The 24,340-nt window shown below is 43.6% G+C and overlaps 1 protein-coding gene across 5 annotated transcripts in view; it reads right to left on the bottom strand.

The window, feature by feature from the left end:
- Positions 1-24,340, bottom strand: part of ILRUN (inflammation and lipid regulator with UBA-like and NBR1-like domains) — a 245,747-nt gene that overhangs the window by 180,190 nt on the left and 41,217 nt on the right. For all 5 annotated transcript variants that reach the window (XM_069238830.1, XM_069238833.1, XM_069238829.1 and 2 more), the window contains exon 2: positions 7,164-7,318. In XM_069238830.1, coding sequence (XP_069094931.1) covers positions 7,164-7,318 — 155 coding nt within the window. The remainder of the gene's footprint in view (positions 1-7,163; positions 7,319-24,340) is intronic.

Raw genomic sequence — 24,340 nt, 5'->3', positions numbered from 1 at the left:
TGAGAATTACTAGCTAATGAGAAGAAAAGTTTTAATTCTATTAAAGGAATAGAGACAAGGACTATCCCGTCCAGCATTTAACATGTTTTAATCACACCACCCATACTCAGGTTTGTCTCAGAAAAATGTTTTTCTTTCACTGATGAAGGGCCAGCTTTGTGATGAATTCTGGCCTTATATGTTTTGTGCCTTGTTTGATAGGTCAGAGGCCGATTTTGGTTTCAAGGAAGAATGATGGAGTAGAAGCACTCTTCAAAGACTTTGTTGGCCATGATGGCTTGATAAACATAGTTGTTGATATTTTCAAAGGTAATCCTTTAGCTGCACTGCCAAGCCTAGTAAGTGAAGCAAGATGAAGCATAATCCTCACCATCAAGTACTACAATTTAAACTTTCCTTCTTGTTAGCAAATAGAGTATTCCCCACTTTATTTTGAGCTGTACACTACAGCTCAAAGTCTAAGGCTAATCTACCAATATATACATTTATATTAATTTCCTTTACAGACAACCCTTATTCACAGAACATAATTCATAGCTGAAACACTACTGCTGATCATTACCCATGAATGTGCCTTGGCTGGATACAGGCCTACCTGGGACAATGGCTACTCACATATCATCAATCTACTTTATTTAGCCACCTTTTCACCTTTAGCAGTCTTGCCCCACTCCATGATGTTCTCCCAATCGTCACCAGAAAACTGTTTAAGAAAATATGGAGATTTCAATCATAGACAACTACTTCAACCCTCTATAGTGAGACATTAACGCTGACCCCATGTTCAACAAGTTAGACCCAGCACATGGAAAAAAGATCCTTATTCTAGCCTATCTTTTCCCCTTTACATATGTTGATCCATGGAAACCGGAAGCACACAAAAACATGTTTACCTCTAACATCTACAGCAATGGAATATAATGATGCAGGCCAGTCAGGCAAATCTCCATGCTTTCAACCCTGCAGAAAGCAATCCCTATAGGCCTCCCCTTCCCTTGACTAGTAGCAACATCATCAGTGCCTATTCCTGTTGACATGACAAACACATAACCCTTTCTCTTACACCACTGCCAAATCGAATTCCATTTCTTCTTTAGTTTTACACATCAATACCTAAATGTTGAACTCCAATTGTCCTCTCCTCCTAAAATTCCCTGCCCAAACTCATACCACACCAATGTTGTCAAAGACGGTCCCACTAGCAAATGATCCTCTCATGACTTTAGGAACCCCCCCACCCTCCTCATACTGGCTCTGATCTGAATAAACCCCAAATTCTGCCACTTGTACCCTACCTACCTGGCCTTCACTGACCCCAATAATAAGCCGAATTTTCCATCCAACTACTACTAATCATGTTTTGGCACATCTATTTAAGTCTCTGGACAGTTTGCCTGTAGCCTTAATAAGGGTGGGAAAGCGCAGCAAGGTCGCCTTAAAAGTTCTGAAAGGGGACATGGAGGGAGGAGGCTTAGCTCTTCCAGACGTGCTTAGATTATTATGGAGAACAACTACAACATGCAGGAAGATGGCTTACAAAAGAAGGTAATTGGGAGAAAAGACTTCTATAAGGGTCTAGAGGAGGAGATACATTACCACATCTACTTATGAGGGTCAAGCGGACACAGTAATGCCCTATTCGATTACAAGCACACTGCATAGTTGTGAGAGGTAGTTGTCAAGACTGTGGTACATAACGCCCCATTTGACAAGGAACTGCCACTCTGGGAGCTGGAGGCGTTCTGTTCCACTGAGCGGACTAGGTCTATGGAATACTGGGGGAGGGTGGCTGCCGCCTTGGCGTGGACCTATACCTGAGAGACCCCTTCATTAAATTCCCAGAAGCACAAGACACATTTGGGGTGGGCCAAGGTAATGTCTTACACTACGCCAAAATAGAAAACACTGCGAAGGAACTCTGTTACACCCATCCAGAGGCCCCTTCAGCTTCACAGACACTGTTGGGTTGGGGCGGAATGGAAGGATAGACACCCAATTTCCTTGTTCTATAGGGATCTCTGAGAAGATCAGACTAAACGCATATCGAGCCAGGGCTGCTTGGGAGATAGACATTGGCGAACCCTTTGCAGACAGTCTGGGTGCGTGCCTGTGACTTAATGAAATCAATCTCCTTTAAAAATAGCTTTAAATTACTCCTATTCAACTTCCTACACTGCACATATAAAACACCAGCTAAAATTAAGCAGATTGACTCCAAAAGGAAGGAAAAGTGGGCCCGTTGCAGGGAAGAGGGAGGCACTTTAATCCATCTGGTGTGGTCATGCAAGGGGGGTTCCGAATTCTGGGAAACAATTACACCCCACATTGCTGAAATAGTAGGGACAGAAATCACAAAGACATCTGGCGCCTGTTTACTGGGAGGAGTCCAAAAACTCAGGGGACACAAGATGGTATATAGGTTTCTCCATCTGGGATTGCTCCTTGGAAACGCAGGAGTAGTGATGGGATGGATGGATGGGGACACAGACCCCTAGCAAGGCCCTGCAGATAAAAGATGTCCTGGAATGGGGGAGGGAGTCACCAAGGAACAATACGAGACTCTCTCGTACAGATAATAAGGTTGAGGGAGACCTTCTGGCATGGGGCACGATGCTGGACAATTTTAATGCGCATAAGGATACAGACTCGGATACAGGGGGCTCTGAACCAGAGGGTGCGATACCCCCTTAGGCCAGAGGGAGCTGGTAGTACAGAGCAAGAATCCATTGAATAATTGTCAACTAATGTATGGTTCCTATCTAGGGTCTTTGTACTGCCGATGCCATGTCTATGCACGTTGTGGATAAGTTGTTGTTTAAAATTGAAAAAAAAAGGTTAAAAATAAAAATAAAATCACATTTTGCCACTTGCTTTACTTAATGTCTAATCTACAACCAAAATACTAATTGACATCCAGGAGCTCATCCAAACCATGAGTAACACATTCTATCCATCACTGAGACAAAGCTCAGCAACCCTCTGTGCCTTATACTTTCAATCTCCTGGCACCAAACAACAATATTCCAATTTAGAAAATGCAATAAATCAGCGGAGATGGAGCGGTTACAATTCATCAAAACTCAATTCTCGCAAAACCATAGTGGGTCCATCATAGAACTCACTCGATTATCCTATATTATTATATATATTATACAGACTATCACCTGGCTGTCCTCCTTTCTATGCAGTGTTATCTTTCGTTTTCCTAAGTATTTTACCCTGCTTTCCCTTCCAACCACATGGATGTCTCTCAACATATACTTTCATCTACAATCAAGGCTTCAATCTAAGATTCCAATATACAGACAGGAAGTACTTACAGCATCTACAGTTAGCATACTGTGAAAGATGTGGGTACTCACATGGTTAATGAATTACTCATGCTACAGGTCACATTAAAGAGCTACTCTTTGCCATGCTTCTTTAACTCCACCTAACTGTTATCCACCAGATTTCTTGGATAAACCATTTTCTTAGTCAGATTCCACACTAAAAAGATTGCAACCTCACAGCGTGGTGAAATTTAAATATGCAACCTGAAAGTCTCTTTCTTCTCAGCATTCCTTATTCGATTCTAGAATTTGGTCTAGACAACTTCTTGCGTATACAACAGAGAGAAATGCCTGTAATTGACTAGATGGTTCCCATCATCACTTGTACGCCAAACCTCAGACTAAATATAAAAGCATCTCTGCAGTCAATTAACACACTAATGACTGCTGCTTACAAGACATTAGAATAAAAGTGAACTTTTGAGCAGAAATCTGTTTGCAAATCTGTATCACTGGTACAAATAACTCTAGCAATGAACCATTGGAGTCTTCAATGGAAAATCACTTAATCTGGGTGTTTTATTTGATCTAGAGATTTACTTCAAACAAATTAGAAACTTAATTTCTAATTAAGTCTTATCATATATTTGTGCTTCAAAATACCCTATAGTTTGTCAATCACCCTTACATTAAGTCTCACTGAAATTCCTACATTAGCTCTAGACTAAAGAAGGATTGAGTTTCTAAACTTTACTGGTGGCTCAGACCATTTGTTACCAACTCTCCAAGTCGAAGCCTATGGTTGCCAACCAAAACCTACTGATCATTCGGCCAATACATTACAAAAAATATAGACGATGGCCATATTCAGGGACCCTCTATGTGGAACTCTGTACCAAAGACTAGAAACAAACCTTCTTAAATCAGAGCATCACTAAAAGGCTAAATTACTTACCTGTAATCCTAGTTATCTTCCAGGGGAATCCTCATCTACTGAATTATCATCACCACATATATATATATATACAGACACACACATATATACATACATATATATATATATATATATATATATAGATATATAGATATATATAGATAAGAGGTAAAAAAAAAAACATGTTGAATTTGTACTACGTTTTCCTTTAATAAATATGAAAATAAACTCCAGAATTTCTGAAACTCAGAAAGAAAGGAGGCATAGATAACAGTACTATGTTTTATTGAAGAGAAAACTGTAATGAAAAGCACAGACATTTTTTAACCAATAGGCTGCTTTCAGATTAACATGGTAAAGCAAATAAAGGGCACTGTGCCTTCAAGGCCTCAGGGACCTGCAGTATCCCACTATGCCTCTGAGGTCTCATATTTATTAAAGGGAAGCTTAACAGAAATTCAACATGTTTTTACCTCTTTGACATAGGCTGCATGTATGTATGTATGTATGTATGTGTATATATATATATATATATATATATATGTTCATTCATTTTTTATTATATATATATATGTACGTATATTTAGATATGTATGTGTTCTGTGCTCCGGGGTCCCCGCACACGGCTGGGAATAATTCTGTGCTTTTGACTATTGATGTGGATCCCCTGGAAGAGACTATAATTACTTATACCAAAGTGCTCTTAAGCTACTAAACAATGGTATACAACACACCACATTTAATTTTTATGTAGTGGGGATCTGTAGAGCATGCAGACACTCCAAAATGAAAAAAAAAAGTATTTTAGCACTTGTGTTCCATGTTGGAGCAGAGGAGAAGCTGCTTATTGGGAGGAAAACCAGGTTTTCAGGACTTTTCAGAACTCCAGAGCTCAACACCAAGTACCATAAAGGGAAAAAGAGTTAGACACGTTTGAAGACAGGAACTTCAAAGAAATGTTTGGATGAAGGATGTGAGGGTTCAAGGAGGCTGGTATTTAGTGAATTTGTGACACAGGACGTTTTGGAGGGGGGGGGGGGGGGGGAAGCTGCCAGATTAGAGCTTCTGCAGGATGAAAGCAGATTAAAGAAGAATACCTTTGCAGACAGAAAGCCAGTGCAAGGACGTCTGATGAGAAGAGATAGAGCTGATTTATTTATTTGTTTTCCAGCTGGAAGAGGTTTGCAATGATTGTTTGGCCATAACGAACCATCCCAAAAACTGAATAGGTGAAAGATATGGAGGATGTCTAATTTGGTAGGGTTGATTTTAAGATGATTTGCCACTGTTAGGTAACAGCAGAGTTCTTAACAGCTTGAACACCAGTGGCCTGGTTATGGGGATCGCCTTGAAAGTCAAAGATCAGCTGCAAGTCATCACCATCTAGATAATGTGTACTGCATTAATCAGGATACAAAGGGGCAAATTGTGCTGGGATGTGAGGCAGTGTGCTCCCAACCCCTCTTCTGTTTAAAAGGCTCCCTTGAGCCAGCAAGCTGAGGAGCTTTGGAGATGCACCTGTGTGCCTGTGAGTACTGTGACCTGCGGGGAAATCTGGCAGCAATTTCAGAAACTCATGATGAACTGTCTTTGCTCTCTACTAGTTCTGCTCTCTACTGATGAAAGGTTAAACCCAAAAACACGTGTCTAGAGATATACAGAAATGTCTGCACCAACTTTGGTGAAAAACTACAGCTAATTTTGAAGTAAGCGCTAATTGTGTACTGCATTTACCTGAATGCAAGTGGGTGAACTGTGCTGGAAGGTGAGGCAGAGTGCCCCCGACACCCATTCAGCATATAGTAATACCTTGCTTTGGATCTATAAGTAGTTCTGCGAAAGGGACTATATACAAAGTAAATAAGAGAGAGAGAAGAGTGGTGAGCCTTGTAGAACATCCCAGCACACCAGGAAGGTGTTGGAGGCAAAAGTGTCAAATACCCAAAATGATCCTAGCACCAAGGAGCATACTAAAGAATTAGGAGGAAATGTGTGCTTTTACTCTGGTGCAATCATCTGTATTCATGGTGCCACACCAGCATTACATTTTTATAAATAATTCCCCACACTGTTACTCCAGCAGGTGACATTATAGGAACCAATAACTTACTCTCAATAGGGTACACCAAGGATGAGCTACTGTCCTTGATGAACAAAGACTCCATGATAAAAATAATTTTATTCTTGAATACTGAATGAGCACTAATTCAAATCAAGGACACGTGTTATGACACTAGTCTTCAAACCCCTAGGGGGGCTGAGATTTGCGTATCTGAAGAGGACAATCTCCTTCTAATGCCAACTATTTTCCTACTATATGTGTTTTCCATAGGGGTTTTCATTCTTGACTTTTCATTGGGGCCTTTACTACAATCACTGAAGTCCACCAACATAAAGAACAACAGGTTTCTCCTTGAGATAAATGGTCATATCAACCAGAGAAAATGAGAAGTGCCTATTCCCAACTTTCCCTCAAAGGAAGACTTTAAGGGAAAGGTCTCATCTCAATGTTTTTCAATTGTGGCAGTCTGTCAAAATAACAAATTCTCATGTCTCACTCCTGACAACCCATAGAAATTAAAACATGCCACACATGAAGACTACAAGTCACAAAAATCGATTTCGCAATACATGCCGAACCCAGTGTTTCACAGTTGTTGCTGCTATTACCTAAGCAAAAGGAGGATCATTGTGCTCCAGCCCAAATGCTGTCACTGTCCTCTCATTACCTTTGTATTTCTATGAAATATGGTGGAAAAAGATAAACAATTCCACCCACCATTGCTTTAATTGTTCTCACACCCCTACAGTAAACTTCCCCCCTCTTGCTTCCTTAATAAAGACCTCTCTGCTTGTCCTTTACATCAAAACCTGGGTTATAGTGAGGTATCAGGCTTGAACACCCTCGGATGTTTCCTAGAATTTAATTTGCAGTGACAGGTGTCTATCATTCTTACCGGTATTCTGTATCCGCCATGTCTTAATGAACTGTGTATCCGGGGGGATGGACTCTCCTTCTCCAATAGTAATGTCTTCCACAAAGGACATGGATGGGACATTTATGTTTGGACTTTCAAAGTCATAATAAGCTCCTATAGCAGCTTGGAGATTCCTGAAGAAACAATGTAACAGAAAGGTTAGGAAGAGACATCTACTCACAAGACTGATATTCCAAATCATACCTTCAATGAAGAGTATTATCCAAATTCACCAAGAAATTTGGTCTGTATTAAAGCTCCAGGCATGTCAAATTTCTTACAAGATCTAACAAAGATTCAGAGCTTTATTTCACCCTTAACCACAATGTACAAAAACTTACCTTCTTCCCCTGTTGAGTCATTTTTCAAATGGATTTACTCCAGTGGTTCCCAACCTTTTGACTTCTGTGGACCCCCACTTTATCATTACTGGAACCCAGGGCCCCCACCTGAATTATTATTGGAACCCAGGGATCCCCCCTCCCCCGACTCAGTTATTACTGAAAGCTGGGAACCTTGTCTGTTAATATTATTTAATTTACTGAGCAGTCAGGGACCCCCTGAGGAGGCTTCGCAGACCACTTGGGGTCCCCGGACCACAGGTTGGCAACCACTGATTTACTTAATTTAATTATCTCAACCAAGCATATCTATTCCCCCACCTCCCCCCCCCCCAACCCCCAGCGCATTAAGCGGATGTTGCAATACGCAGGGTTTTACTAAGTGGTTTGAGACTGCCCTCCTTTACAACGCACCTGGCAAGAAATAACTGTGACAATAGCAAACCTAGCGGGTCACTAACCCCCACCCGAACCCTGCCTTCTAGGACTTCACCCTAAAGCTAAGGGGGAAAAGCACCTTCACAGATTGACTGATTGATTGATTTGGCATTTGTGAGGTCAAACATCTTACAGCAGTGCAGTAGAAGGGACCTACTACACCAAAAACTAGTAAATGGCTCCACACCCTGCTACAAAGGGCCCAGGCGGAGGTGAGTGTGCTGCGCACCATGAGAGACAGAGGCTTGGCCCTTGGGGGAAGCAATATATGGGATACATCTGTGACCAACAGAGAAGCTAAGAACGATACCCGCCCCCTTGAAAATACAACTTTCCATTAACACCTACTTTTCATGCATACAGAGTACACTGCTAACAGGCTTTTCGGCGACCAACACACACAAACTGATACGTACATACAACGTTCCCTCACAGGCAGTTAGATCAACACACTGCTATCAGTCACTTTAACACTCAGGCTGCCGCCCCCTCCATACTACATAATTGAAAGGCTACATCCTTCCTTCCCCCCTGTTGTGCCTACTACCTTGTCTCTCCCTACCTTCCACATACTTGGTCCCATACTGTAATCATGTATAGTTAACTATGTTCATAATGATGGTCTCTTGCACAAAATTCATGTGAGCTTTAAAGTAATTTGGATAACATTGATTGATCCCACTAATCCTTGTGCTTCCCCTGGCCCCCATGTTTTTCCCGTAACTCTACAACAGATGTTTAATATGTTTTGTAAAGCAATAAAAGTAGATTTAAAAATAAGTCATTTTTCAAATGACTATTTTTAAAAGAGATGAGAAAATCTTGCCAGCTTGCTGATTATCTGGTCTTTCCCACGTGGACATCACAGCTTTATCAAAGCACGCACATATATATATAATTTTCTATTACAGCAAATTCAATATTGTACTTCACGTTTTCCATTTTGAAAAATCGAATTCTATTTTGTACGCATGCTTACACGCATAAACGAACATTACGGACAATATGGAAAACAGACTGAAGCAGTACAGCTTCACCTCAATGATGAAACATGGCAAATAATAGTCACAACATGCTCACATGCCTTAGTGAGCTGATCAGGAGGGCGCAAATCAAAGTGAATGGAAAATGCAAGTTTGATCCCAGAATTGATGCCCTCTCAGGAGAGACTGCTAAAGGAAACCTTTTCGTAAGTGATCTAATATGAAACTTGCTTGGGTAAACGAAAGAAGTGTTGGAGACCACCATAATCATTACTTTTTGGTTTTGCAGCATGCACAAGTCACAAAGCCAACATACGGATGTGGAACTGGAGATGCACAGACATCAAAAGTAGCTGGATACATCACATCTTGCTGCTTGTGCAAAGCTGCAATCAGTTGTGCAGATGGGTCTGCAAGATCATCTCAACCAGAAGCCTTCCGTGCTGCATACAGCATGCAACTTTACTTTTGCTTTCCACCCCATGGCATTTTCACCGACACTTTATTTTGTTTCCTATTGGTTTGTTATGAACTGCTTTAAAGTATTTATTTATTTTAAAGGAGTTCGCTTAAGTTCTAGCTGAGTAAAGGATATGTGTGACATGAATAATCACCTGTAGGCTTTGACAGAAAATGATGGTGAAATAATTAGGATGTTTCACATCAGTAGGACATATCAAATACATGGTTTCTTCATTCACTCATAATGGATTTTTAGCTTGATATTGGAGGCTCAGGCGGTCACCTGCTGACTGCAGAGTGGCAGTGGTTACTCAGGATTCATCCCATGCAGAGAGCCTGCATGCAGACATTTGTTTTCAGAGAAGGGAAGGGAAAGGTTTAGAACACAAAATCGGGAGATACTGCGATCCACATTGACTTGCATTGAAGTCAATAATTTTCAAGACGAGAGAACCCCAATGTAAAGATTTATTTAGCTTAAAAACAAGCAGACATCGTATGCCTTATTCAGGAGTCCTAGCATGGATGCAAACCAAGTGTGTGGCAAATGTCACAATACAATAATCACAAACTGGAGCAAAACACTGCAATATCTAGGATGTTTTAAAGCTTACAGCGCCACTTGACCTTGCTCTCATGCCCCTTTGTATCCTGATTTTATTTGATCAGTTGTTTGATATCAATAATGGATATGGGGGCGAGTCTGGTAGCCAGAAAGGGCAAACTAGTTGTAGAGTTGGTAACGTGTGTCGATTAAATACGGAATGCATGTTGAAGAGTTTAAGATTTCCTTCTTAATTCTTTGTTAGTAAAATACATTGTGCAAGAAGGTAGCCATTAGACCTTCACTAGCTTACTAGAGTAATGTTTTCAAGTCTTAAAGCCGGATGTATGAAGCCACCTAACAACATACTTATTTCAATGCTTGATTTCATCTATGTGCAGGTAATTTTCATGAGCAGCAGAACACACTTAGAACGGCTAGTGTTTCCCTGTCTTTCTGAACCCCTGGAGGTCCAAAAAGGTGGAAGGATTTGTGTTGGAAGGAGATAACACTGGCTCCATGGATCTGTCCAATGCATTACAAACTCATGCTTATCACCTACATTTTTCTGCCTTCTTATAGCTAAGGCAATAGCTTGAGATACACTATCCATTCCCATACATTGCTCAAACGTAGAGAATGGGGGGTGGACGTCCACATTGACAAGCCACATACTGTCACCCATAATGCCCTAGAGTCTACAACAGAGTCTGTCAATTTGTAGTTAAATACAAAGCTAGAAACAGCAAACCATGATACAAAACCAAAAAGGTATTTCCCTTCAGTCTTACTATTTCCATTTTCTCCTCAGGGCTACTCTAGAGGCCCAAGGGTAAGTGTGTTCCACGATGCAGTGCCTCACAGCCAAAAATGGGCAGTGTAAATCATTTTGAGAGGGTGTTTTAATATTTCCATCATGGACTTGAAAGCCACTTTCGCATTTCCATACTGCCCATAGAAGTTGGATTGCCTCTTGTAAACTAACGCGACTGTGTGTGGGTTTGTCTTTATCTACCCCTCCCTCCTCTTCGCTTCTGCAAGTACACTTCTGGTCCAACCCAATGACACTGGGATCACTGCATTCCAAGTGTATGGCCAAGCGCACATCATTCTAATACCCACTGTCGCCCTTCCACCTAATGTAGAGAAGACCCACATCTGTTTTTTTTCTTTCCAGTGTGTCAAGCCCAAGCATCCACGTAACAGGCAGTGGTTAAAGGCGATTTCCAGTAGTGATATACATCTTTGGGCCAGTTATGGCATGGCAGGGGCCCAGGGCCATAAACTTTACCCTTCTGTCCCCTCATAACTTCACCATCATAATTTACACACACACACACAATCTCAATATTCTAACTTCCTCCATTTGCTTATATTTGTTTTCACTCCATCAATAACTAAATCTCAACCTTTAAGAATTGTTCACCTTTTCTATTTTTGAACGGCACGTAGACCTCACTTTAATGGTGTCTGGTTTTCTGGGCTGCTGCTACTCCGCTTCAAGGTGGATCCCCTAGACACAACTGCGGTGTCTGTGGGCCATCTTATTTTCTGGTTACCCCATATAAACCTAAATAAAACAGCATCAGCTGCTCTACATGGCTTGTACCATCTCATACACTGTTACTGGTGGGTAAAATCTAGTGCTGGGCTCTCATTACTTCTTGCTGGGATCCATATACCATTTTGCTGGTGGATTAAGAACACTTCCAGAGGTAAGAGGTACTGGATTAAGATCACCGCCAGGGTCAGACTTCTGTTGGTCTGTGATTAACTACAACACAAAGTTTTTAGGACATCGTAACAGTACTGTCAGGAATTGGACTTCCACTGCTCCTGGATAAACCCCATTTCTTCTTTTCACTGTTGGCTTCACAGTACCTACAGGATTTAGACTTGCATGCAATATCTGAATATACTCTTATCATATCTGCATTGGCCCTTAATTTCCTGGACCGCTCTGCAGCTTTTGACACCATCTCCCACCACATACTCATCCAGAGTCTCCACCAGATCAGAATTACAGATGATGCACTCAGGTGGATGGCGTTCTTCCTGACGGGACACACCCAAAGAGTCCGCCTGCCCTCTTCACCTTGCACCCCAAGCACACCATCTGTAAATCAGCCCAAGGTTCATCCCTCTGCTCCACCCTCTTCAACGTCTACATGACACCACATGCAGACATCATCGGATCACCCATCATCAACCTCATCTCCTATGCCCACAACACCAAACTCGTCCTCTCATCGAACCACATCAGGTCGAAGACCAATTTCCACAACTGCATTAAGAATGTCACAACATGGATGAGAGACAACTGCCTCAAACTCAATGCAGACAAAATGGAAGTCCTGATCTTCAGTAGACACCACCCTCTGGAACGCCTTCTGGTGACCAGCAGAACTGTGACCCACCCCCACACTGAAAAACCATGGCCACAACCTAGGCTTCATACTGGACAGCAAACTCCCCACGGCAGGTCTACGCTGTTGCCTCTGCTTGCTTCCCCACAATTTGCATGCTCCGAAAAATCTTCAACCGATTAGACAACGGCAACGCACTCTATGCCAGCACTACCTCTGAGCTCCTACAAAGATTCCAAACAATCCATAAGACAGCAGCTAGGGTGATCCTCAACCTGTCCAGAAAAGAGGCCAGTGGAAGTTCCTGACCCACGCCTACAAAGCCTTCCACAACCAAGGGCCACAGTACACGAACCACCAACTGAACTTCCACCAACCCTCCAGAAACCTTCTCTCCGAACACCTCACCCTCGCTCAGATGCCACACATCCACTGCAGCCGCACCGGGGGACGCTCATTCTCCCACGTAGCAGCCAAAGGCTGGAAGACCCTCCCCTCTCCACCTCCACCATTGCGGATCCACTTCAAGAACAGACTAAGACCTAACTATTCGACTAAGAACTGCAGCACAGTGATGGATAACCCCTGGGATGAAGAGCTGCACTATACAAATTGATTGACTGAGTGATGGTCCAAGCTCCTTCTCGGTCTCGCAGTCATGTAAGGCTTGCAACGAGCTGCGAAAGATTGAAGAGCCATCACTGATGTCCTTAAGTTCATAATAGCACACTTTGCTGCACACAAAATACGAACACATGACTCACTAGCTACAAGCCAAAGTGGTTTGTATAGGACACATGTAATGACACTGGTACACTAGCTTGCAAATGTCTGGAGCACAATCTTTTGGCCTCACACAGGGCACTAAAACACTCTATTCAGAGGCTTCACCTCTAGAAGAAAAAAACGTATGCAATGATTAACTAATAACAGATTAGCTACTTTTTTGATCAACCAGAAAGTGCTTCAGGTTCTCTGCAGGAGATGGGAAAGCTCGAAAGAAATGCTACAACACAATACTTGTGAGAGGCAGGGTTCTGTGATGTGGTACATTCCCTTCTGCAGCTCCTTGGAAAAAGATGCCAAAGGTCTTTAGTTCCAGGGCTGATCAGGTCGAGCTATTTTTGGGACTTACTCAGTTGACAAAGAACAGATGTTCTGTTCAGTTGAAAAGTGGAGGGGCAATAAAAGATGCCTTTAAATTTTGTTCTTATGTCACATTTGCTCTCTGTTCACAGACAGAGGTCAAAAGTCAGTTTATCTTACAATTCATTTTCCTTCTGAATGCAGAGTTCCAGGACTTTGTAAGGTGAACTGTGTGTCCCACTGTTTAGAATGTAAAATAAAAGGATATAGGGTGTCAGTCATTTAAATGTTGTGCATTACGAAAAACCTAAGCCAACTCTGCAAACATTTCAAAATATAATACAGTGGTCGTGAAAGCCCATTTTGTATATTACTGTGAGAGAAAAATATTTTAATAGGGCGAAAACAAATCTGAATACTTTGCGGGTTGATGTGCAAAGGATATGTTTTCTGAAACCCAACTTTCACAGATTGTTAATACACTATATAGCTTTATCAGTAAAGCTGCAAGTTAGTGGAGAGATTTTTGGACATTTCTTGGAAATTTACTGTGTGCAAATGACAACAAGCACCACATCATGGTTTAGTAATATGTTTGTTAAAATGGAGTGTTCAACCAAACTGAGAAACACTCCTGCTCTGATGGCAATGCTGTTAGTAAACTAAAAGAAGTCCTGGGTCATGAGCCTCCTTCATGTGGGCACATTTTTGTGATGCATGCAGCACAATTTAGTCTACTTAAACAAAATAGTCTTTTTTTGTACTACAGAAATGTGGGCTCACATATTTGAAGGAACAGTCATATGTGAGAATGAAGAAAAAGGCGACTCGGTAAACTATTTGCCTAGGATCACACAATTTGAGACACGTTTACGGGTCAAGTACATTAGAGTTAGGTCGAGTAGATTATTTAAGTTACTCAACCTTCAGGTCTAGTAACATTTTTATGATTTTTCGAGACCTGAGATGGCATATGTGAATGAAAGATTTGTAGTATAAATGTTAGCTATATAGGAGATTGCTCCAGATTTCCAATTCTCATTGACAAATCACTGGCCTGCCACTAGCTGCTTTACCTAACACATCTTCCCGTGTCACCAGCATCAATCAGCCCCTGTTGGTTTCTGCTTTCACAGCATTATTCTGCTCATATAGTGCAGTGCTCACCATACCCCCATGGAAAAGCAACATCCAGTCTGTACTAGCAAACATGTGTCACTGGGGCCATGTGCTGTCCCAGCATCCAGCCTCTGACAGAACTCCCACCGTAATCCTGCACACACCCAACGCATTATCCACCTCCTGTCCCATCACAAAGCCCTTTTCAGTATCATAGGTTCCCAGCTGGTATGCGTATTCATAACATAAAATTCCTGTAATTGCCTTCACTTCACCTTTCTACAGGTTTTGCTTTCACAACTGCCAGCAACAAAAAGGGTTGAAAGCCAATGTTCCCAATAGGGGACAGAATATAAAACCCTGTTTTGCACTGGGCATCCACCAGCATTTAAAATCACATTTTAAACTAGATAAATCCAGCTGTACGGCGAGTTTATCGTTCCTATCGGTCTACAATGAAGTAGCAAGATCACACTAGCACAGGAGCCCTTTCTACAGATACTTGTTTCCTTAACATGTAAGGCTTCCCATTGCATCCAGTCTACAATAGGCTAAATTGATCATGCGCTGCAGATGAGAAATTCTTATTATGGAAACCTGTGATGCATGTTCATGATGAAAGGGCAACCTGTGTGATCTCAAACCAGCAGAAAAGACAACGTCCAACTATATATCGAGTGAATCGACAGCTGCACTCTCCAGGTCCTGGAAATACTTATGGACCAGTAACTGGTACAGGTAGGTTTATAAAAGCACAGAGATGATAGTGCTTCACAAAGAAGCTTTTCAATTTAACATTTTAGCAAGAATGATACTGTGGCCAATTAAATGAACCTCAATTATAACAAAAAATAAATTTCAAAATAGAGGTAAGAAAGCAAAGATAAAAAAGTTGTGGTTAAGGGGTAGGTCTATATGTAAAATACAAAAAACCTAGAGGCAAAGAAGCCAAAAGTTTGTCACTATATTTTTGAACAGTATACAAACATACCCTTAATCAAACTTTTAAGTCCCTCTTTAAAAAGAGACCCCTTTTTGAATCCCTATACCATTCACTACCTGCCATTATCTGGGAGGAGAAACACCTATACTACCTCTGCACCTTCTTACACCATCACGTAAACCTTCCATTAATGTAATTACAAAGAAAACTAACGGAGCCAAATCTTGAACGTCTTTTATTCTTTTACCCAAATGCAAACAATTCACACCCAGTCTTCATCTACGCCACTCTTTACACTAACTACTAAAGTTAACCTAGCACTAACCCAACCTTTAGTAACTCTTACGCCAATTTATACACCATTGTTTACATCATCCCTTACCTAAATCTAACACGAACTCTTATTCCAACCTTAACACAGTTAATCATTTTTCTTTGATCTCTTTGTAGACTCTACTTTGTACTGCCTATTTTTTTGCTTTTCGTTACTCATGAATATTCATTGATTCTCCATTTTACTATAAAAATAATTGTCCAGGAATTGAATCTATTCCTGGCCTCTTGCAACAATAACTTTGTAGGATTTCACTCTCTCCACAATAACAGTTTAATATGGGGTAGGGGTGCGGTGGAGGGAAGAATGATAAACAGTACAATATGCAGTCTATACAGAACTAAACAGTAATAGCTGGGGCAATTACTACACTAGTCTGCCAAAGAAATACACATATAACAAGGTCATATGTAACTGAATATGATTGTTAATGCCACTATTATGATTCACACATCAAAAATATTTCTTCCCCTAAGGTAACTCCTGTGTAATAAGTCCCAATGCATTAAACCTGGTTCTGCTTTTGCAATGGAAACCCCCTAATCAAAAATAAACACCCATGTAGTTAGAGTTCATAATTCTGTGGTAATTAAAAGCAGAAGTAGTTGAATGAATCTAAAAAGCTAGAGGTTAAATAATATGATTTGGAAATAAACCTACTGGCATTTGGAAATAAACCTCTAATGGATATCCACCAGAATTGGAATAAGAAAGCTCATAGCAACAGCTGCAATAGTTGAAACAGATTCTTGGGAGACATGTATCAAGAGGGAAATAAAGTACCTCAAAGAAAACAAAAAAACAAACAGTTTAGCTCTGTAAAGAAGGACTGACAAAATAAAACTTAAATCACTTCCACAAATTGTACTTATAAGGTCTTCAGTAAAAAGGTCTTGTGGATGCCCTAGAATGGATCAATATCATTAATACTGATTAGTAGATTATTTGCCCAAAATAACAAGCGTTTGCAATGCAATGGGTCTTGCATTAGCTTGAGTTAGATCTACTGGCGCTGTAAATTCATAATTGGACTTTTCTTGCCACATAAATTGGTTAGCCCTGCCGCATAATTGTCTTTCCTGTCACATAGTTCTAGTGGCCCAGCATATAACTGTAGCACTTCAATTTGACTTCTCCTTTTATCTGCAGTCAGAAATTAAAATGTTGACATTTAGCATCCTAATTTAAATGTGCCATGCTAATTCCAATAGAATACCACTTTCACCAACCCACCATCATAGTTGCTGACTAATACAGTTCCCCCCAAAAAGCCACAAGACAGCCACGGAGGAGTAACGAGAGAAGGGTCACCCAAACATATCAGGAGTGTTAAAACAGTTTTAGTCTAATAAAGATGTTAAGTTGGCCTGAATCTTGGACATAATTGCAAAAAGGAGGGATTAATACAACATACACAATTATCATATAAACCCAATTAAAACCTTTATCAGAAGTAAACTTTTGGCATTAGAATGTAAAGCTCAGAACAGCCCAGAGAGGACACCACAATGAAAATAGCATTTGTAAGAAACATGGCCATGTAACCATAAAGTTAGACCCTCGAGGGAATAACCACATGAAAAGAAAATGGCAGAAAGTAATGCCATGTTACCATATATTTAGCCCTTACACGTTTTCTGAGCAGGCCTACTGCAATGATATAACAAACAAAGCCCCTAAAGAACGAGTTACTTACCTTCGGTAACGACTTTTCTGGTGGATACATTAGCTACCTGTGGATTCCTCACCTCATGAATACTCCCATGGCGCCAGCATTCGACGGAAATCTTCTTACTAGTCTCTGCACGTCGACGAGGACGTCACTGTCTCGCACGCGATGCCGTCTGACGTCATACAGGCAATAAGAGGTCCTCGACGACGTGCAGACGTCAGTACCAATCATTTTTTACGTGCATGAGAACAACCAGGCAATGCAATGAAAGAGCAAGGCAACATCCATTATATTGTAAAAATACACCACATTGTATGAATAACTGTAAATCTTTTTATGTACATATATATATATATATATATAAAACTCTCTCTTTTAAAATATATACACACACCAAGTATATACATAAAGATATATACACATATACATATATATATATATATAAATATATTATATATACATCTATTGCACCCTCAAAGACCAAGAGGAGCGCACTCAAGGATTACTTGGCAAGACCATAAAGGCAACGGGGAGGCGGGTGGGACCGTGAGGAATCCACAGGTAGCTAATGTATCCACCAGAAAAGTCGTTACCGAAGGTAAGTAACTCGTTCTTCTGATGGATACAACTACCTGTGGATTCCTCACCTCATGAATAGAGTCCCAAAGCAGTACCACGCCCGGCGGTGGGTGCCTAAATTGTCAAACCAAGAAATCCTGCAGCACTGACCGTGCAAAATGGCCGTCCCTTCTAACCTCAGAATCTAAACAGTAATGTTTTGCAAAAGTGTGAAGGGACGACCAAGTTGCGGCCTTGCAGATGTCGACCACAGGAACACCTCTGGCTAAGGCCGAAGTGGCCGACTTAGCTCTGGTGGAATGAGCTCTAATGCCCTCAGAAGGATCCTTCTTTGCCAAAGAGTAACATATTTTAATGCAAAGAACAACCCACCTGGATAGTGTTCTCTTGTGGACTGCCTTTCCTCTCCTCTTGCCCACGTATCCAATAAACAGCTGATCCTCCAGCCTGAAATCCCTTGTTCTATCGATAAAGAAGCTCAACGCTCTCTTTGGGTCCAGACGGTGCAGTCTTTCTTCCTCTTTGGAAGGATGAGGCGGAGGATAGAACGTGGACAAAGTAATTGCCTGAGCCAAATGGAAGGGTGAAACAACCTTCGGGAGGAAAGCAGCCTTGGTCCTCAACACCACCTTATCCCCATAAAAAGTTGTATAAGGGGGTTTTACTGATAAGGCCTGCAACTCACTCACTCTCCTTGCTGATGTTATAGCTATCAGGAAGACTGTTTTTAAAACCAAATACCTCAAGGGGCAAGAATGCATAGGTTCAAAAGGGGACCCCATAAGGAAAGTCAGGACTAAGGGACAAATCCCATTGCGGCATAACGAATGGCTTTGGAGGATATTGATTTAGAAGACCTTTCAAGAATCTGATAACAATAGGGGATTTAAATAAAGATGGTTGGTCTGGAAGACATATGAAGGCTGACAAGGCCGATAAATAACCTTTAATGGTAGCCACTGCACAACCTTTCTGCGCCAGAGATAGAGCAAAAGACAAAACGTCCGATAGATGAGCATGTAAAGGATCAATCTGCCTCTCTCCACACCACGCAACAAATTTAGACCACCTATTAGCGTAGATAGATTTAGTGGAGTGTCGCCTGGCCGCTAATATAACATCCACTACCTCAGGCGGGAGAGAGAAGGAACTCGGGTTGCCCCGTTCAATCTCCAGGCATGTAGGTGCAGACTCTGGAGGTTGGGGTGTAGAACCTGCCCCTGCGACTGTGAGAGGAGGTCTGCCCTGAAAGGGAGACGGAGCGGCGGGCACGTTGAGAGTTGGAGAAGGTCGGAGTACCACACCCTCCTTGGCCAATCCGGAGCTATTAAGATTACTAGAGCCCGGTCTTGGCGAATCTTCCTCAATACTCGAGGAATCAAGGGTATGGGAGGAAACGCGTAAAGCAACTGGCCGCACCAGGTCATTTGAAACGCGTCCCCCAACGCTTCCTGCATCGGATACTGAAGGCTGCAGAACAACGGACAATGCGCGTTCTCTCGAGTGGCGAACAGATCTACCCGAGGAAACCCCCACTTCTGGAAGATTAAACGGACTTGATCTGGATGGAGACGCCACTCGTGGTCTGCCGAGAAGTGGCGACTGAGACTGTCCGCACGCACGTTCAAGACTCCGGCCAGATGGTTTGCTATCAAGCAAATCCGATGGTCCTTTGCCCAGGACCATAGTCGAAGAGCTTCTCTGCAGAGAAGGTACGACCCCACTCCTCCCTGCTTGTTTATGTACCACATCGTGGTAGTATTGTCCGTTAGGACCTGTACCGACTGACCACGAAGGGAAGGGAGGAAGGCCTTGAGAGCCAGACGTACAGCCCGTAACTCTAACAGATTGATGTGAAACATCTGTTCCTCTGGAGACCAAAGACCTTTGATCTCCAGATCCCCCAGATGAGCTCCCCACCCTAGAGTGGAAGCATCCGTTATGACTGTGGCCACTGGTGGCAACTGCTGGAACGGCTTTCCTTGTGAAAGATTGTTGCTTGCAATCCACCACTTCAAATCCACAGCAGCATCTCTGGAGAACTTGACAGTACCCTCTAGATCCCCTCTGTGTTGAGACCACTGCCTTCGGAGGCACCACTGAAGAGCCCTCATGTGCCAGCGAGCATGCGTGACCAACAGAATGCAGGAGGCAAAAAGACCGAGCAGACGAAGGACCTTGAGGACTGGAACTACCGCTCCGTTTCGAAACATTGGAACCAAATCCTGAATATCTTGAATCCGCTGAGGCGGAGGAAAGGCCCGACCCAATGTTGTATCCAGTACTGCCCCTATGAACAGGAGGCGCTGAGAGGGCTCTAGGTGAGATTTGGGCTCGTTCACCGAAAAGCCCAGGTCGAACAACAACTGGGTTGTTGACTGCAGATGACGCAACACAAGCTCCGGGGACTTGGCTTTGATCAACCAATCGTCCAAGTAAGGGAATACTGCTATCCCCTTCCTTCTGAGCTCTGCCGCAACCACCGACATCACCTTCGTGAAGACTCGAGGTGCTGAAGTAAGACCAAACGGAAGGACCGCAAACTGGTAGTGTTGCGATCCCACCACAAACCGGAGATACTTCCTGTGTGACTTGAGTATCGGGATATGAAAGTAAGCATCCTGCAAGTCGACAGACACCATCCAGTCTTCCATGTTCAACACCAAAAGCACCTGTGCTAGGGTCAGCATCTTGAACTTTTCCTGCTTGAGGAACCAATTCAAGATCCTCAGGTCCAGAATTGGTCTCAAACGACCATCCTTCTTGGGAATCAGGAAATACCTTGAGTAAACTCCTTGACCCCTTTCCTGCTCCGGAACCAACTCCACCGCGCCCTTTAAAAGGAGGACTTCTACCTCCTGTTCTAGCAACAGGAGGTGTTCTTGTGAACAATACGAAGGGCGGGGCGGGATGAGGGGCGGAAACTCCCGAAAGGGAAGGGTGTAGCCTTTTCCCACAACACTGAGAACCCAAGTGTCCGACGTAACAGTCTCCCATTTGGTGAGAAAATGCTGTAATCTTCCCCCTACAGGAGAGGAGTGAGTGGGAAATGGTGGAAGCCTAAGGCTGCTTCCCCTGCTGCACCCCGCCAGAGGATGAGGAAGAGGCAGAGTGCTGCTGAGAAGCTCCCCTGGTGCGGACCCTACCCCTCCCCCTAAAAGATCTATAGGGATGGGAAGAGGCAGGTTGCTGATATCTTCCCCGAAAGGAAGAGGAGGAAGAGCCACGCCCAAATCCACGAAACCTCCTGAAGAATCTGGAAGAGGCCGTGGAAGAAGGAGCTTGGAGTCCCAACGACTTAGCCGTGGCCCTGCTCTCCTTAAACCGTTCCAAGGCCGAATCAGCCTTAGCCCCAAACAGTTTGTCCCCATCAAACGGGAGATCCAACAATGTGGACTGTACATCTGCCGAAAAGCCCGAGTTACGGAGCCAGGCCTGTCTCCTTTCCACCACAGTTGTGCCCATTGCTCTGGCTACCGAGTCGGTGGTATCCAGTCCAGTCTGGATAATTTGGGTCGCAGCAGCCTGGGCATCAGAGACAAGATCCAAAAGACCCTGGGGAAGCTCTGTAAACGAAGAGGAGATGTCATCCATCAGAGCATGAATATACCTCCCCAGGATACAGGTTGCATTGGTGGCTTTTAATGCCAGACTGCAGGACGAAAAAATCTTCTTCGACTGCGCCTCCAGCTTTTTTGAATCTCTGTCCCCAGGCACCGTCGGAAAAGAACCAGGCGCTGCCTTGGACGAACAGGAGGCCTGCACAACCAAGCTCTCCGGCGTAGGGTGCCTAGATAGGAAACCAGGATCAGTTGGAGCTGTCCGATACCTCCTGGCCACGGCTCTGTGAACTGCTGGGGAAGATGCCGGCTTCTTCCACACCTCTAAAACCGGATCCAGCAGAGCGTCATTAAAAGGTAATAGAGGCTCCGCCGCGGCTGAGGCCGGATGCAACACCTCTGTCAAAAGGTTTTGTTTCGCCTCCACCACCGGCAAAGGCAGGTCCAAAAAACTAGCTGCCTTCCGTACCACTGTATGAAAGGAAGCAGCTTCCTCGGTATATTCCCCCGGGGACGAAAGGTCCCACTCAGGGGAAGTGTCCAGCCCACTGGCCGACTCCAGTCCACGCAGCCCATCACCCGAGTCCTCTAGCTCTCCTTCCTCTAGGGCTCGTTGGTACTCCTGCTCTTCTAGTACCCGGAGAGCACGCCTCCTTGAATGCAGTCGTTGCTCAATCCGCGGAGTCGACAATACCTCCGCCGAAGTCGGAGATCGGCGCCGATCTTCCGAAGCCACCGACGCCGCATCCGGCGCCACAGGTAACTTCGGCGCCGACTGAAGAGCAGTTGAAACGGATGGACCCACCGGAGTCACAGGCCGAAATCTCGACGTCGACGGGATGGAAATCCCTGGGGCCAATCCCTCCGAAACCACCGGAGCGGCCACCGGCGCCGACACTGGCGCCGAGCCCACGTTCCCAAACGGGAGAAAGGGCATAAAGGGTGCCGGCCGAAGAGGCGCAGGATCACCCAAAGAAAAGGCCAAAGGCCCAGCCGGAGCACCCCCTGGAGCCATCTGTTGGAAGATGGCATACATCGCATTCAAGAATGCGGAACTATCGGCTCCAGGGGTGGGAAAAGCCGGATACTGGGGTGCCTGACTCGGAGGCGACCCCGACGCCGGCCTCGGCGTCTGCGCCGGAGAAAACACTTGAGGCTCCAATACCTCAATCACCGACGCCTGTCCAGGCGAAGTTGGAGACGCCGGAGAGGGCAACGGCGTCGAAGGATGAGGCGTCACCGTGGGGCTGACCTCCCATGTTCTTCGGCGCCGATCCGGAGACCTGGAACGAGCCTCCCTTGAATGACGCCGAGATTCTCTACGGCGCCGGGAGTCTCGATGACGCCGATGTCTTGGAGAAGACTTTTTCTTGTGATGCTTCTCCTTTGACTTGGCCATAAACAGCTTCGCCTTGCGTTCTTTAAGGGCCTTCGGATTCATGTGCTGACATGAATCACAAGTCGAGACGTCGTGGTCGGAGCTCAAACACCAAAGGCAATCGGAATGAGGATCCGTCACCGACATCTTGCCTCCACACTCACGACAAGGCTTAAATCCAGACTTTCTCTGCGACATTATTTCCACAGAGAAAGAGTACGCAGCAAGATATACACTGTAACCGCAAGAGTAACAGTTGCTCCCTCGAAGATAACCGTTTCGAATGCACGGAAAAAAGGGAACTGACGTCTGCACGTCGTCGAGGACCTCTTATTGCCTGTATGACGTCAGACGGCGTCGCGTGCGAGACAGTGACGTCCTCGTCGACGTGCAGAGACTAGTAAGAAGATTTCCGTCGAATGCTGGCGCCATGGGAGTATTCATGAGGTGAGGAATCCACAGGTAGTTGTATCCATCAGAAACACAAACTACTCTCAGCTGTAAAAACAAAAGTTCCAGCCATGACAAAGCCTAAAAAGACATTGAAAGGAGGGGTTATTATTTTGGGGTCCACACTAACCTAGGGTGGGACCAAGAGATGGTATAAACAGAAAAAGCACACTTGTCGTGGACATTTTGGTGGTTTTCCCACAGTCGTAGGACCACCACAGGCTGAGTTATGAGCACAAATGTTTTCTAAAAGTAATGGCCTCCAAAGCATTATAGGGCGAGTTTCCCAAGAGCAGTGAATATTGCAGAGTCGTCTCTCCTGCTGCATAGGGAGAGCTGCTTTGAGGTTTTCTGTGTTTTTATGTAAAGCATTTATTAATTACAAGTGTTTTTGTGAAAGCTATGGATCGTGAAGGGGACAGCCAAAAGAAATGACACTGTTTAGGTAACAGTGTGAACAAGGTGACCAGCGCTTCAATACTGCTGTTCTGTGATGTGAGCGCCATGGCCGCCACAGAGCATGAAGAGGAGAGACAAAAGAAAAATTAGACATCCCATCCATTATATTGGCAATTGTGCAATAATCCATGTAATAGGGTAAGTCTGCAAAGCGGTAACACAACTGCCCCAAGGAAGGTCAAAAGTAAAGTTTACCAATGACATCAAAGGATTTTTGAAAGGCAAGTCCACAAAAGAGTGAAAGTGATGGGCGTGGTTGAAAGCCCATAGAATACTTACAATAGGCCGAGAAAAGGGCTTGAGCTTGCGGCCTAAAGATGTATAAAAGCATATTTCAGCCCGCTAACTGGCACAAAGACTAAATTATCCTGATAAACGTAAGTACTTAGGATAGTTAATTAGTACTTATTTAGGATAGTTAAAGATGAAAATGCATATGGAA

The sequence above is a fragment of the Pleurodeles waltl genome, chromosome 6 (assembly GCF_031143425.1).
Source record: "Pleurodeles waltl isolate 20211129_DDA chromosome 6, aPleWal1.hap1.20221129, whole genome shotgun sequence".
Lineage (NCBI taxonomy): Eukaryota > Metazoa > Chordata > Amphibia > Caudata > Salamandridae > Pleurodeles > Pleurodeles waltl.
Note: the sequence above shows the minus strand (reverse complement) of the source record. Positions and strands in the feature narration are given on the sequence as shown.